The sequence below is a fragment of the Carettochelys insculpta genome, chromosome 8 (assembly GCF_033958435.1).
Source record: "Carettochelys insculpta isolate YL-2023 chromosome 8, ASM3395843v1, whole genome shotgun sequence".
Classification (NCBI taxonomy): domain Eukaryota; kingdom Metazoa; phylum Chordata; order Testudines; family Carettochelyidae; genus Carettochelys; species Carettochelys insculpta.
The window spans coordinates 23,385,392-23,401,614 of record NC_134144.1 but is presented as its reverse complement, the minus strand read 5'-3'; the positions used below and the strand labels follow the sequence as shown (position 1 = coordinate 23,401,614).

Below are 16,223 nucleotides of genomic sequence, written 5' to 3'. Positions count from 1 at the left end.
TGAGAAACTGGCCCAAACACTGATTCAGCAAAGTGCTTCATTATGTGAGTTGTCCTATTGACTGCAGTGCAACAGAACAACTTAAACGCCGAATGTTAAGCATGTATGGGTGGGGTTAAGCATGTGCTTTAGTGGAAGAAGGCCATGTCTCTTCTTGATGCACATGTGTAATCCCAAGTAACATTGAAACATACTGTACTGGGGAGATAATCATTTGCTGAATTTAATGGATCAAGCAACTGACTGAACATTTGTTGCGCTACAGGCATATTTTATTTGATTGGTTATAAAACATCTGATGGGTAATTCTTTGCTAGAATCATGGCACGTTTTTGTTATCTTGTCATTGTTCTACTTCAGCATATGCACTTGCATGAAATTCTCAGACTCTGGACAGCTCTTGGCACTATGCATTTCCTTACCTTTCTTACAGGTTCTCAGACATGAGGTTTTGGAGGTAAAATTATTTTCATTCCCACCACACCCACTGTAGCTAAATGGACGACATTTTCCAGTTGAATAATCATAAAAGAATCTTTTCTCATTGGCTTTGCAAAGGCCTCGTTCTGCAGGTGTCATGCAGAGAGATGGGATGGATGGTGGTTCTAAGAATATTAAGAAAACATGGTTAGAGGCATCACTGAGTGTCTGTTGCTGTGTCCTTATCTGGTATATTCAGTATCACAAATAGCAGAGTGAAAATAAGGTGCAAACAAACCCACATGTTAAGGCAACATTCGGTATGAGTTTTTAATCACACAAAGCTCAGGCAATTCATAGTTACATTTCACAACAAATTTATTTCTGCCCCTCATATGTACAGTATATATTTCACTAGCATCTTTCATTACATGATCGTACAACAGGCTCAGTAAAGTCTGCCCTCACATTTGAAGTCAAAAAGGAAGTTACTGGCCTACTGCAATAATACAAAATGTTTCATATTTCCAGCTAATGTTATTGCAAATGGCATTATTGAACATCTCTGGTGAGAAGGTTTGACTGACACATCTTGTAAAAAAAAAGGAGTAATTTAAACTTTGACACTATTAAAACACTATCTCCAAAATATTACTAAACCTAATGGAGTGACTGTTTCATAAAGGGGCTATATACCTTCTAATCAATAATGGTGGAAGGTGCTCAGCACCTTGTGGGACTGGGTCCTAGCTGTGCAAATTCGGAGGGCTAACCCTAAGGTCAGAGCGTGAACAGCATTGTCCAATAAGAACACTCCACACATGAGCAGGTAGTGTGATTGGCAATCCCACCAAAAAGTGCAGAAGAAGAACAGAATATCAATCAACAAAGAGGCTTGCTTCTTTGTTCTGAAATCCGGTGTTAGTAATGTGGCAGTTACATTCCTTAAGGTTTCAAGCACAAGGTTGCTGTCCTCTCATTGCCCTTATTGTTTCTGTGTTACTGCAGGGGAGAGTGTAAGTGGTGAAACACTGGAGGATGTGCAGATTCCAGAATGGCTGAGAGATGACCCAAGTCCAGGGAGCTCACACAAAGTAGGAAGGAGAGCCGAAGTATGGAGAAATAGGATGAGCTATTGCCTCAGATTTGCTCAGGCCTTTTTCAGAAGTCAAAATAAAAATTATGCAAGTAGTTTTCTGAAGGCAAGAATGCTGAATTTTCCAGAGAGTGGGAGCCAATATGAGTCTGAGTACTGTGATCCAGGGAGGAGACCATTGTCATTTAAGGAGTTAGCAGAGCTGTTCTCTCCAAGATTGAAGAGATGAGAAGATAGTGAGAGGATGGCCAGACAGAGGCCACAAGGCTGGAGAGATGTAAAAGTCAATTCAGACCAAAGAACAGCTAAAAGTTTTCAGGAGTGATTCAGATATAACAGTGTCAAAGGAATCCTGAACACACAAAATGAAGAACCAGGCAAGTCACCAAGCAAGCAATGGGCTTTGAGTTGTCGAGGAACACTCAGAACTTCAGGCTGGGGGAGAAAAAAAAGAGAGAGAAAACAGAGTTACATTTTATGTGTCTTACAAATGTTTTCATGATCAAAAATGTTTACACATGAAGTGTGATTAGCTATTAGATTAGGTGAGATTCCTGGATAGCATTGTGAAATACATTGTGAAGAAAATACAGTACTAATTATGGTGGGAAGGAAAACAACAGTAAATGGAATTTATAACTTTTTAAAAGACGTTAACACTATAGTGTTGAAAAAGAATTCTTTGAATGCAAAAAGTAAGTAAAGAATGTTAAGTATCTTTTAAGATTAACGTAGTCTCCAGGTTTCATTATGAAAATAAATGTTATGCATGGGATGTAATCGTGTGACTAAACAGCTTGAGTGATCATTAGGGCTACATCTACACTGCAGCGATCTTCCAAAAGAACCCCTTCTGGAAGATCTCTTCCGAAAGAGCTTCTTTCGAAAGCGTGCATCCACACACAAAAAAGTTGATCAAAAGAGCAATCTGCTCTTTCAAAAGAGATCATCCACACAGCCCTCCACTCTTTTAAAAGAATAGGTTAGGGATCAAAAAATCAGGCCTCATGAGGACAGTTCCTTTGAAAAAAAGGGCCTGCTAAGTATCTACACACATTTTCTTTCAAAAGAAGCTTTTGAAAGGGGGCGCTCTTCCTGCAACAAGAAAGAAAGAGTGAGTTCGAAAGGAACACTGCATTCTTTCCATTTACTTTCAAAACAGTGCTTTATGTGTGTAGACGCTCCGTGGCATCTTTCAAAACAGATCCCTTCTTTCAAAAACTCTTTTGAAAGAACTTGCTAGTGTAGACAGAGCTTTGGTGAGCTGTTAAGAAAATAATGAGAGAGAAAAAGAAATAATGACTGCATGAACTATGTTTGGAGCACAAGCATTATTACTCCAGGGAGGACAAATGGAGTACTGCTTTGCGTCCAGTTGATCAATGACAATTCATCAGATAAAGATTAGAAAACTGACAATATGTTTCTGTTTGTTTGCCTGCATAAATTGCACTGCTTTAACTCAAGCTATGATTTTAATATGATATAGTTAAACCTGTGCACACACTATTTCAGATTAAATTAGGTTTATTTAAGTTTATTTTAAAATGAATTTGAATATATTTTAAATAATCTTAAATAAGATACACAAAGTGAAATAATAGAGTCTACTTGGGTTTATCCAATGTTTTAAAATTATTTTATTAAAGATTTGGTTTTAAAGATATGTAAACTGGCTCAACTTTCTTGGGCAGGCTGGGTCTAACCAAGCTAGTTTGTATCAGGAGTGAACTTCATCCTGACCTCTACTGGAGCTGAAGTTATGCCATTCCATGCAAAGATTGCTTCCAGAAGCTGTAAAGACCACCACATTCCTATGCTAATCTGGGAACTTCAGAACCTGGAAACAACATGAAAGAAAGGCATATCAATGATAATGGGCAAATGATACTGGGCTTTATTATTGCACAGAGTTTAAGTTTGGAATAGAAATTACTTACCTGGCCTGTTCATCTTCCAGAAAGAATCCTTGCCTTAGGGAGTTGTCAACGATGGGAGCAAAAGGGTCCTAGAATTTAGTGCCATGGACTTGACCCACTGGGAAAATACCATGATCATATGTACAGGTGTTCCAAGAACATGATTTATCACAAGGACTGGGGGACAGCTAACACTCTGTAAAGCCCATGTGTCCTTTCCATAATGTACACTCCCTCTGGAACTCGCCAATTGCCAGCTCATGGAGGTTCCTGCCTATCTCTTCCCCCTTCATGAAGCGGTTGCAGCCAAGCAAGGGCTGTCTATTTCAGCATATGTGACCCACTCTTTAGAGTGACACCTGAATGCTATCCAGGAGCCTTTCTAATTGTACTCTTTCTAGAAAACTATGCAATACATGGCCCCAGGCATTCTGTACACAAATAAAAAGATCAGCAGTTACCAAAGCCCTGTTTATCTGGATTGTCACAACCTCCAGGATGCCTGTGTGTCCACTGTGTTTTGTGCAGTTTCACAGAAACAGGCAGCCTCTGAACAGCTATACTCCTCTATGAACACAGTCAGCTTTTCATGAAGGAAACATAATGACAAAGGGAAACAAGCTCCATTGTGGTTTTGTTTTTCCTTGGCAATACAGAAGATTAATGAACACCAGGGGAGTGCCCATCAAAGTGAGCTTGAAGCAAGTTAAAAAAAAAAGTTAGAAATATGTAACCCACATTTGCACAACATAGGCATCTTCTCCATCCCACTTCCTAATCAGGCTAGGTCTTGTTGCACAGGGAACAGACACAAATTCTGCTAAGAATAGCAGCAAAGCACAGACTTCAGCATGTCTGCACAGCATGCCCTGAATCCTGGAAACTTACTTGGGCATCTAGCATGCTATGAAGTCCCTCCTGCTATGACGTCACTGCTGTTGGTAGGCTAACTAGCATGTTTGTGTGTCCACATGCTGCAAACACACCTCTGATGACTATAATGAAGTGTCATAGATCTACTTGGTTATGCATGGAACTACTGTATTCCTCTACTGACACTTAAAATGACATTCTGGATTTGATGCAAAGCCTACTGAAGTCATGGCATTCTTTCTATTGGGTTTTATGGGCAGGTATCTAGGTAAAGTCAGCAAAGATTTCACCAAACTAGATGAGTCTAGACATCAGAATAGATGCTCAGGTGGTCCCTTCTGGCCTTGAACTCTATGTCCTTCAAAGCCTGTTGGCTTTATCTTCTGCATTCTTATTCTCCTGTTCATCCAAACCCTTTATTTTATGCAGTTTTCCAGTTATAATTTCAGAAACTTGGACTTCCTATATTTATTACTTGCAAGATAAAAGTACTGTATACATGCAAGGAACAGAGGAAGAGGTTCTGAGCAGATGTGGCTGACAGTGTTCCATAAGAACATCTTCTCCTCAGAAACTGCTGGTACTGTACAATAGAATAAAATAGAAATGCTCCACAAGAATGGGTCAGTACATCTGAAGCTTTTGACAGAAGCCAGGGTTTGGCATCTGGTTACCCAGATCCCTGACAACCTGGGTCTGCCTCATGGTCTCTTGGATAGGTTATGCCTCCAGCCACCTGATGGAAATAAGGGAGCTGAAGTGTCTCAGGTGCTAAGACTGGAAACTTTTGAAATTAGCTGAAAGACACAGAAAGAAAGAGACGCAGCCATCAGCCGGGACTCTGTCCTGTACTTGAAGACTGAACAGAGGCTATTTGGACTGCTTTGCAGGAAGCAAACAGCTCACTCATTCTTCCTCCCTCCATGGTACCAAGAGCCAAGTGTGACATTATGCACATTTGCTGTATTATCTTTCATATATCTCATAGTTTCAGAGATCTCATCAAACAGTTCCTGAGTCCTACTTTATTGCAGTCCTGAAGCATCAGTCTCCGCTTTTGGTTTCCAGGGAAAGAAAACAGAACAATCTTCACATAAATCGCAGAACAGTTACAAAGATAACAGCTGTGATGATCAGAGCTTGCACCCAATGGACCAGTCTGTGAACATAAATTGCTACAAGTATGTTAACAGGTAGAGCAATGCCAATTTTCCCCAGTGATGGTCAGGGTCACGTCTGGGGAGAATCTTTCAGTAACACAAATAGAAATTGACAACCTGCATGAGACCCTACAAATTTTGCTGAAAATTGGATTTCATGCCGATACCATGATTAAATGGCGCTGTGGAGCAAGGAGAATATTGCTGGTCATCTCCTCCTCTATGCATAGATAGCTCTGTTCTCGCAGGAAATAAACAGTTTGATTCTGAACTCACTATCACTGGTTTTCCAACAATGTAAAATATAGCTATTCCTGTGATTTACACCCAGAGGGCACGTCTGAGTACAACCATCTTTTCTCTCAGCAGGATGACTATAGGTGAGCAACACTGTAAGAAGTTTCAAATTTGCACTTAAAAAAGAAAGGTTGTTCCATCTAGAAATACAAGAATTCAATTCTCTGTATAGCAATAGCTTTGTTTTAATCCTATTTTCAGATACATCTGCAACTTCTGTGCTGTCACCAAGATCACACTTCTTTCTTTGAAACAGAGAGTAAATAAACTGTCACTGGTATGTTAATATCTTTCTTCTACTGAGTTAATCCTTGGAGAGAATTGTTTAGTGGGTCCATAACATGCCCATTTATTTGAAAATACAAAATGCTTTAGAAAATAATTGTTACTGGTTATGCCCTCTGATCTTCATACATTTGTTGTGTGCAAGATTTTCAGATTTACATAATTAGCAACTATGTCTCAAGGAATTCACATGCTATTGTGACTCTGTATTTGTGCTTTCTTGTTAGAAGAAGGTTCCACTCATGTAAGACTTTTCAGCAAAATAGTCTTCCAAAATGTCCTGTCTGCTAATAGCTTAATTATTTCAACAGCAGGGACCTGCTATTTCAACATCAAATGCTGCAAACGGGTACCTAAAATACACAGTGTCACAAAAGCTTTTCCTCAGCGCAACAGTGACTATTATCACAATGAATGCAAGAAATGTAACACGACACAAGCACATACATATCCAAACTTTATTAGCAAACTCTCTCTAGGTCAAGAGCACTGGAACATTCCCCATCCATTATATTGTGGCCTGTGTCAAACACTGAAGGATTAGTGAATGCATTAGCCATCACCCAATCTCAGGAAGTATATGTGAGTACAAGTGCAGAAGCCCAGCAGAAAGACGTGGGGAGAGTGATCAGTCTTTTCCCAGCTGTTGTATGTTCCCTTTTGTACAGCTGTGAATCACAAATTGACATTCCTCAGCCACATTTACCTTTCAAACACTGGACTAGTTTTCAGCCTCTAAGGCACAGGCCTCCCCTGTGGAAACTGGTTCAGAGTTAAAGTCAGAGTTGAATTGCCTGAAGCTTATTTATGTTCCACTGACTCTGTACCTCTCTGACAGCCTTGAAATGGATACAAGTGTAATTTACACCCAGATTACTTATGCATCCCTACAGTAGCATAAAAAGGTCTTAGTGTACATGAGGATCAGGTCTGAGAATCTAATCTGGTTCTGGCCCTTCTGGACCATCTAGGTGCTTAAAGGGTTTTTAATCCAGCTGCAAATCAACAGCAGAGAACTGAGCTACGTCTACACTAGAAGCATTTGTCTACAGAAGTTACTGTCAGAACAGATGTTGTGACAACACTTCTGTCGACAGATTCCGTCTACACATAAAAGCAGATCAATCTTTTGATCTGCTCATTTGACAAAAGGGCTCCTGGAGCATCTACATGGGTTTTAGTCAAGTTTCTGTCAATAAAACACATTTTGTGTGTAGATGCTCCACAAGTTTTGTTGACAAGTTTTGTTTTGTCTACAAAACTCTCTAGTATAGACACAGCCTTCATCTGGCATAGGGGAAAAAGCTAAGAAGTTCCTGTTATGTGTGAGAGGCAGACACTGTAGTCTCTGTGTGGGAAAATCTCAGGTAGGATGAGACACATGTATTAATTTCTTCCTGCTCTGATACCATACCGTAAGTGAATTTAATCTTTCCTAAGGTAATGACATCTCACATCATAATTTCACTTTCAGAATATTAACATTTAATGTTTTTTTACATGTCACTGTTTACTCCAGGCTATAAAAGAAAGCTCTTCAGCCTTTGCCATACAAATAATGTACAAATAATTCATGTTCTGCAGCAAAGTGTTTTTTAATGCCTGTATAACTATAAATATACTCCATCGCTTTAATTATCATCTCTATTTCTTTTACCCATGCAAACTCAACAGGAAATACTTACCAAGACGCTTTGGAACCTCACTGGTCTCTGCACCAAGAGAGCTAGTGTTCGTCACGTTGGTGTGTTCATCAGGAGAGTCTAATTGCAATGAATTTGCTAAAACGAAAAGAGAGAAACAGTGACTAAGGGAATAGCTGGACAGCCTAGCCCTTGAAACTAATATTTGACTTATATTGACTTGTCTGACTTGGAAGCTACATCTATACTAGAGAGTTTTGTTGACAAAACAAAACTTGTGGCGCATGCACAGTAAAAATGTGTTCTGTCAACATACTGTCAACAGAACTTGGCACTTTTGTCAACAGCCTTCTGCCTCTCCCCCATGAGGCAGAATGACCTTCTCAACAGAATCTGTCAACAAAAAAGCCACATGGATGCTCTGGGGGGCCCTCTGTTGACAGACAGGGCTCTTGGGTCACCAGGCAGCCCTGTCTGCTGTGCTTCCAGTTGGCCGTTCTGTCAAGAGAGCAGCTGGGCAGTCCAGCTGCTCTCTGCTGACAGAGTGAATCGACAGAGCAATCCACTTCTGTGTGTGGCCACCATCTGTTGACAGAAATTTTGTTGGAAGATCTTTTCCAACAGTAACTTTTGTATTCCGATCTCTGTAGTGCAGATGTAGCCAGAGTGTGGAATTTTTATATAAAACAAACCTCCTCGACCAGCCAGTAGTATTTTTACCATATGGACCTGGTACAAATGATATCCTGGTGTCACTGTGTTCCCCAAATAGTTTAAGAGCTGAACTGAAATTCATTACTCTAATTGTTACACTGCCAATATGCTAGTCTCTGCACAAACCAAACTCCTATCAAAGACATATCTTTATTAGCCATTCATGTGGCCTTTATCCAGATTCAGGCAAGAAACCAGGTGTTCTAGGACTTGTAGTACCACGGGATCTCTGGAAGTTACATGGGCAAGGAATGCTGAGAAGGGGTCTGGCTACATGCAGGTCTCATTTCCTCAGTACTAAGAGGGAAGAGTTTGGGGGTTTCTCCTACAGGGCTTGGGAAGAGGCTTGAGAGGCGATCAGACAGCAGAGAAGGAGCTGACAGCAGGAGGGATTCTGGAGCAGTCTGAAGAGGTGCAAATCCCAGGAAGTAGTTGTAGGGCAAGTAAGTCATTATGACCATTTTGTATTCTAGAGCCCCAGGACTGATGTTCACAGAAGAGTGAGGATTAGTTTTCCTACTAAATGCTTCTGATATGTTGCTTGGGGGTATTGTTTAAAGATCCCATCCCCTGAATATGTCTGAGACGTCCTTTTGTTTCTTCTTTCAAAACAAGGTAAAAAGTTGAAATCTCAAAAATATATTGAGAAAAAAACAGAAAAAAGTCTTCATTTCTGATTGAGAAAAACCTATATGATGGTTTTGATTTTTCCCTTTTGCCCCTTATAGTTTGAAATGAAAAAAAAAGTTCAGAATTAAAAAACAACATTTGTATTGAGGAAATGTCAAAATGACATGTTTTGACAATTCAACAATGTTTATTTATTTATTTTTTTTAGTTAGGAAGTTTGAGTTGAATTTGCAAACAGTTTGAGTTTTGATGAATGAGCATTTTTTCAGTGGAAGTGCTTAGTACAGCTGCATCCAAGGAGCTGCCCCTCCCCTTTGTCCTGTATTTGGGATAGGCGGATATAGTCACCCTATTTATTTAGGAGTTACAGTTGCTTACTATATAGAAAGTTAATTCAATGGTTTGGATTAAAGATGAGTATATATGTGAATGTAACCAAGTGTTACAGAAACATAAGACTTATTTTACTGAATGATTATATATCTTCACTTGGATTGTGGAAGGTGAGTAATTGCAATGCACAAAGCCATTTTCTTCAAAAAACATCGCATTGCCTCAGTCCAGAGGCACCAAGAAGCACTGCAGGCCAAGTGGGAAGGTGGAAGAGTGGCCCGGCTCTCCAACCCAGAAGGGGTGGGACCAAGGGCAGAGGGATGGGACTTGGGACAGTCAGCTGTAGCCTGCCCCCCATGCTTCCTCTGAACTGCACAGTGTTCCACAGCATTTCAGAGGTTCCCAGAGTTTTGCCTGCAATGGTGACCATAGCTACAAGGCCCTTTGAAATGCCAGACCTGGGGGCAATTACACCCCTTATCTCCTCCCCCCCCCGCCCATTGGTGCGCTTGCCCCAGTCTACTGGAATAATCAGAATCTCATTATTAGTAGTTCTGAATTTACTCCAACAGCATTTCACAATATTTCCTTAGTATCTGTCTTGACAAAAATCATCTTCTAACCCCAAAGTTCATTTTAAAATATTGCCCATCATGTGCGGCTGGTGGGAAAATGCATGATGCTTTCATCATCAAAGAAAGGACAATAACCTTATTCAAAAATTACTCTCGACGGGTCTGATGATCAACTGGTGGAAGCTCTGTAATCAGTGGAGCTAAACCAAGTGTATTTGTACATCTCTGTATTTTTTGTATTTTGTATCATGTTAAAATTTTCTGCTTTTTTTCAGGTCTCAAAAAATGACTTTTGATCAATGAAAGTGGGATAGGCGCTAGAGGTATGACACCAGACACATTAATTTTGATTTAAAAGAATATTTTTAAAATATAATGTTATAAATAATGTTTTCAGGTACACTTGACTACTATGAATATTTTATTGGCTCTTTTTAAAGAATAAAATATAAGCACATATATAACTGAAAGAAGCAGGAATTCTGTGATACTCATTGGAACTAAACCGTGCCAAACCACCAATACTAGCTTTATGCTGTTTAAAAAAACCCAAAATTTTAATTGCTCATGGCTAAATGCCTTAGATTGATGTGGTACTTATTGAAGAATTCAGATCTTTAATTTGCATAATAACCCTCCTCAACAAATGTCTTAAAAACCAATACAGTCCTCATGCAAAAATTGAAATTAAAAATGAGTACTATGACAACAACAACAAACTTACACTTCACCTCACAGACCATCTGGCATTCTTCCAGGGCCTTAAAGTTGTTCTGATTTCCCAGGCACCCTCCATACTTGAACTTTTCACACTGCTGTGACTCTTTGTTATAGAAATATCTGGAAATATAGCCTCGGCAAATTCCAGGGTCTTGCTCCAAGTAACAGAATTCCGGCTTTCCTATTGAAAATAATGGTTGCAGAAGAAAAAAAAGTGACATTTGCTGTGATCAAAACTATAACAATACAAAGCAATACTGCATTGGAACGTGAGAGTAAAGTAATTTTGATTGCTCCTCACTTATCAAACAGTAAAGCCCCACCTACAGTAATTATCTCTGTGGCCTGAAAGACAAGATTTGATGACCAAATGACAGATGTTCTAAAGAGAACTGACTCTTTGAATCAAAGAATTACATCTTGCTTACCTTATTTGATTCTTACTACATATTATTCATCTCATGATAAATTCACCATGTCAGGATGAGTGGGAGTTATAGAAGCAGAAAGGAGGAGGTATAAAGGACTCATGCGAAAATAGAAGTGAACAGCGGGGCATAATGTAACAAAACAAAAATTCACAGTGTGCTTTGTCTCAGAATTTGAACTGTTATACAAGGCAGCAGGAACCTGGAGAGAGGAATGCAGTAGTTACTGTAACATCACTTTTGAAGCTCAGTTCCTAGTTAATACTATATAATTATACCACAAACCAAGAAAAAACAAGGAAAATCATGAAAGAGTCGTATAAGATTAATACATATATCTGAAGACCCATCTTTTTGGGCCATTGAAGTAAAGGAAAAGACATAATAGTCCTTGATTTTATTAACATATGGTATAGTCATAAGGTTAGCCTCCAAGTGTAGATATTTATTGTCGTGATTTTTCTCTCTAAATTAAGTTAGTGAGCACAATCAAGCCAGGAAATAAAACACAGCTGCATTTTCAAGTTATTCTGAACTACCAAGTACATATGCTTTGGCATTGGTTTTGAAATACTCATTAGGGATCTGACTGACTGACTAATTAGCTAAATGTATGCTTAGACACCCACACAAAATATTCATTTTATGTACTAGTGAGAATGGTGGAGAATAGTGAAAATGCATCTTTTGAATGTAAATGCTCAATTTCATAAAGTAACTCTACATTAATGGCCCATTATCAGCCACATCCACCCTGACTGGACAGACCTTGTCAACTCTGGCCCTCCCCTTGACTGAGACTCTTTCTTCAAATCCTCTTCTGAAACCCCCTCAACTCATGCATCTGCCGAAGCTAATCTTTACCCATGAAAGCTTATGCTCCAAAATATCTGTCTATAAGGTGCCACAAGACTTCTTGTTGTTTTTGAAGATACAGACTAACTTGGCTACCTCTCTGATACTTAACTCAATTAACAGAGTTAGAGGAAACTGGCGAATATTTCCTATTACTTAAACAACTGTTCTGCTTACTAGAAAACTTAAAGCTGATATGAAAATGTGCTCTTAGTGATGAAATCTATTACACTGAACTTTAACTCAGAGCTAATCTGTACAGCTGGTATAAGCCTTTCAAGACTAAGGGTTATGAAAAATAAGGTGATGCAATCTAGAATATAGTGACATATGCAAATGCTATTATTGTACAGCCAAGGAGTCTTGTCATTCTCTGGAGACTTAATATTCAAGAGCGTATTCGTACAGAAATAGTCAACATTTAATACTGTTGATGATTAGCTACAACAGCTGAGTTTTGCAGGGAATTTGCTGGTCTGTCATTGAGAGTGTGGAAATGATGTTTAGCTCATCAAAGAACTACTGATACACTTCTTCAGCATCTGTGGAAAGTCAGCTTAAAGGTCTCTTTTTCACACTGTATTTGTTATATTAATTGTTTAGATATTTTGGAAAAACAAATTGGGTTTAAAAATCCAAAAATACTAATTTGCAAACATAAAACATGGGAGAAGTTTAGTATAAAAATATACCTGTAAATGTGCCATAGCTGTATGGAGGAAGATCCACTCTGAACCCCAAACTCCACCTTCACTCCCAAGAAGAACTGTATGTCTACATCTACACTAGAAAGTTTTGTCAACAAAACTGGGGTTTTTGTCGACAAAAGTTGCAGAGCGTGTGCATGCAAAATGTGTATTGTCGGCAGTCTGTCAAAAAAACTCAGCACATCTGCTGACAGCGTTCTACCTCTCGTCAATGAGGAAAAACACCTTTGTCAACAGTTTCTGTTGACAAAAAAGTCATGTAGATGCTCTGGGGGGAGGGGTCCTTGGCAAAGGCCAGGTGGTGATGGCCAGGGATCTTGAACCCTTTTAAATTGCTGGGCCCTGGGACATAAGAACATAAGAACATAAGAATGGCCATACTGGGTCAGACCAAAGGTCCATCCAGCCCAGCATCCCATCTGCTGACGGTGGCCAATGCCAGGTGCCCCAGAGAAGGAGAACAGAAGACAATGATCAAGTGATTTATCTCCTGCCATCCATCTCCTGCCCTTGTTCTGAAGGCTAGGGCACCATACTTTATCCCTGCCTAATAGCCATTTATGGACCTAACCTGCAAAAATTTATCAAGCTCTTTTTTAAACCCTAATAGAGTCCTGGCCTTCACAGCCTCCTCCGGCAAGGAGTTCCACAGGTTGACTGTGCGCTGTGTGAAGAAAAATTTCCTTTTATTAGTTTTGAACCTACTACCCAGCTGCCCCCTTAACTTCTCCCTGTCAGTGGTCCTGCTATTGTCCAATGTTTATTGCTTAACCAAAAGCAAAATGGTCTGAACATGCAAATGCAAAATCTTTTTTATTCATGACTGCAAACAACAATAATCTCAAACATACAATGCAAATGAACTGTAATTGTCAGATCACTAATTTGCTAGCTGAGAAAGGACTTGAATGGTGAATAATTTTAGTTCCCTGGAGAAAGGCATCATCTCAAACTCCCATCTGACTGTAAAATCCTTGAAATATTTGAAAATTCAGGTAAAGTCTCCTTTTCCTCATTACTGGCAGAATGGAAACAAAAATGCTTAACATTTTTGTTTTAGAAATGAGGGATTGCTTGCTATTGGATTGGTAATCACTGTCATCCCAAACACTTTCAGGCTATGGTTACACTGACCCGAACCGCTGGCAGCAGTATGCAAATGGGCGGTCTCAAAATAAAAATGGCCACTCATTTGCATATTCACTTACCAGCAGACTTTGCTGCTGGCACAAAAAAAGCAGTTTAAACGGGGTTCTGCCAGTGAAAACCCCTTTGCCAGCAGCTTATTATGCCTGGAAAAAATCAGGCATAAGAGGCTGTCAACAAATGGAGCAGTTCGCCGACAGAACCACATTTACACCGCACTCTTTGGGCTGGCAGCAGCATCCACCAGTGAGTGAATATGCAAATGAGTTGCCATTTTCATTTTCGAGACCGTCCATTTGCATATTGCTGCCGGTGGTTTGGGTCAGAGTAATCATAGCCTCAGCGAATACAGAGGAAGAGGAAGAATGACTCTGACATCATTTAAACCTGAAGTTGCTCAATGTCTTCATCAATTATTTAGATAATGGCCAAGAAAGTATATTCATAAAGCTTGTGGAAGGTTGCAAGTGCTTTGGAGGATAGGATGATAATTTAGAATTATATGGACAAACTGGAGAAATATTGAGAAATAAATAGGATGAATTTCAATGGCTGTGTCTACACTAGTAAGTTTTTTTTTTCAGAAAATCAGGCCCTTTTTCAAAAGAACATGTGGAGTGTCCAAACACAAAATGTGTGCATTTGATCTGAAATTGAAAGAACGCTGTCTTTCACTCCTGGATCAGGAAAGGTACCTCCTTCCGAAATTGTCTTTTGAAAAAAAGCATGTGTAGATGCTCTGTGGCACTGGATTTTTTCGATCCCTGGCCCATTCTTTTGAAAGTTTGTGTAGTGTAGACATAGCCAATAAGAATAAATGCAAAGAACTCCGTTTAGAAAGGAATATGGCCGTGCCTATAACACCAAGATCCTTCAGACTAGCAGGGGCTCTTTCAAAAGATCCTGTGGAGCATCTGCAAACAAAAAGATATCTTTTAAAAACAAAAAAGCAGTCAAGTAGCACTTTAAACACTAACAAAATAATTATTGGGTGATGAGCTTTGGTGGGACAGACCCACTTCTTCAGATCATAGCCTTACCAGAACAGATTCAATATACAAAGCACAGAGGTAAAAAAATGATCAAGGTTGACAAATCAGAAAAATTGTTATCAAGGTTGGCAAATCAGAAGAGCAGAGGGGTGGCAGGAGGGGGGTGTGGGGTGGGGAAGTCAAGAGTTAGATAAAACAAAGTATTTAAGAGAGTCCTTATAATGGGCCAGATTATTGCTGTCCCAGTTCAAACCACGTTAATGTGCTGAATTTGAATATAAATGAGAATGCTGAGCATTCTCTCTATAAATTATCGTTAAAGTTCCTTTTCAGTAAAACAGACTTTCAGATCATTAACAGAATGGCCCACTCCATTAAAGTGCTGGCTGGCAGGTCTGTGAGTTAGGAGTTTTTTTATAGTAACAGAGAGGGAGCCGTGCTAGTCTATATACTATCAAAACAAAAAAGCAATCAAGTAGCACTTTAAAGACTAACAAAATAATTCATGAGGGCTACGTCTACACGTGCCCCAAACTTCGAAATGGCTACGCAAATGGCCATTTCAAAGTTTACTAATGAAGCGCTGAAATGCATATTCAGCGCTTCATTGGCATGCGGGCGGCCGCAGCACTTCGAAATTGACGCAGCTCGCCGCTGCGCGTCTCGTCCAGACAGGGCTCCTTTTCGAAAGGACCCCGCCTACTTCGAAGTCCCCTTATTCCCATCAGCTCATGGGAATAAGGGGACTTCGAAGTAGGCGGCATCCTTTCGAAAAGGAGCCCTGTCTGGACGAGATGCGCGGCGGCGAGCCGTGTCAATTTCGAAGTGCTGCCGCCGCCTGCATGCTAATGAAGCGCTGAATATGCATTTCAGCGCTTCATTAGTAAACTTCGAAACGGCCATTTGCATGGCCATTTCGAACTTTGGGGCATGTGTAGACACGGCCTAGGTGATGAGCTTTCGTGGCACAGATCCACTTCTTCAGATCATAGCCATTCCAGAACAGACTCAATATTTAAGGCACAGAGAACCAAAAACAGTAATGATGAAGTGAGTCTTTGCTCACAAAAGCTCATGCTCAAAACTTTTCTGTTAGTCTATAAGGTGCCACAGGACCCTTCGTTGCTGTTACAGATCCAGACTAGTATGGCTACCCCTCTGATACTTGAGAGCCAAAAACAGTAATCAAGGAGGACAAATCAGAAAAAAATGATCAAGGTGAGCAAATCAGAGAGTAGAGGAGTATAAAGGGGGGTGGGGGGAAAGTCAAGAATTAGATTAAGCCAAATATGCAAGTTTTTTTACATCTGTTTTGTGTCCATTCATTCTCTGTCAAAGAGTGTTTGAAGTCTGTCCAGTATACATAGCATGTGGGCACTCTTGGCACATGATGGCATATATGATGTTAGCTGAGGAACAGGAGAATGTGC

At 39.9% G+C, this 16,223-nt stretch overlaps 1 protein-coding gene across 3 annotated transcripts in view; it reads right to left on the bottom strand.

The window, feature by feature from the left end:
• The window catches only part of TFPI (tissue factor pathway inhibitor), an 81,739-nt gene that overhangs the window by 5,370 nt on the left and 60,146 nt on the right, over window positions 1–16,223 (bottom strand). The window contains exons 5-8 of one of the 3 annotated variants that reach the window (XR_012646406.1): window positions 10,670–10,846; window positions 7,736–7,831; window positions 3,260–6,718; window positions 738–1,951 (exon numbers count right to left, since the gene is read on the bottom strand). Coding sequence is in view for 2 of the 3 variants with exons in the window: in XM_075001295.1 (XP_074857396.1) it covers window positions 423–605; window positions 7,736–7,831; window positions 10,670–10,846 (456 nt within the window). In the remaining variant the exon portion in view is untranslated. Of the gene's footprint in view, window positions 1–422; window positions 606–737; window positions 1,952–3,259; window positions 6,719–7,735; window positions 7,832–10,669; window positions 10,847–16,223 lie in introns of those variants that run through there. The other 2 variants (XM_075001295.1, XM_075001296.1) reach the window with 2 other exon arrangements.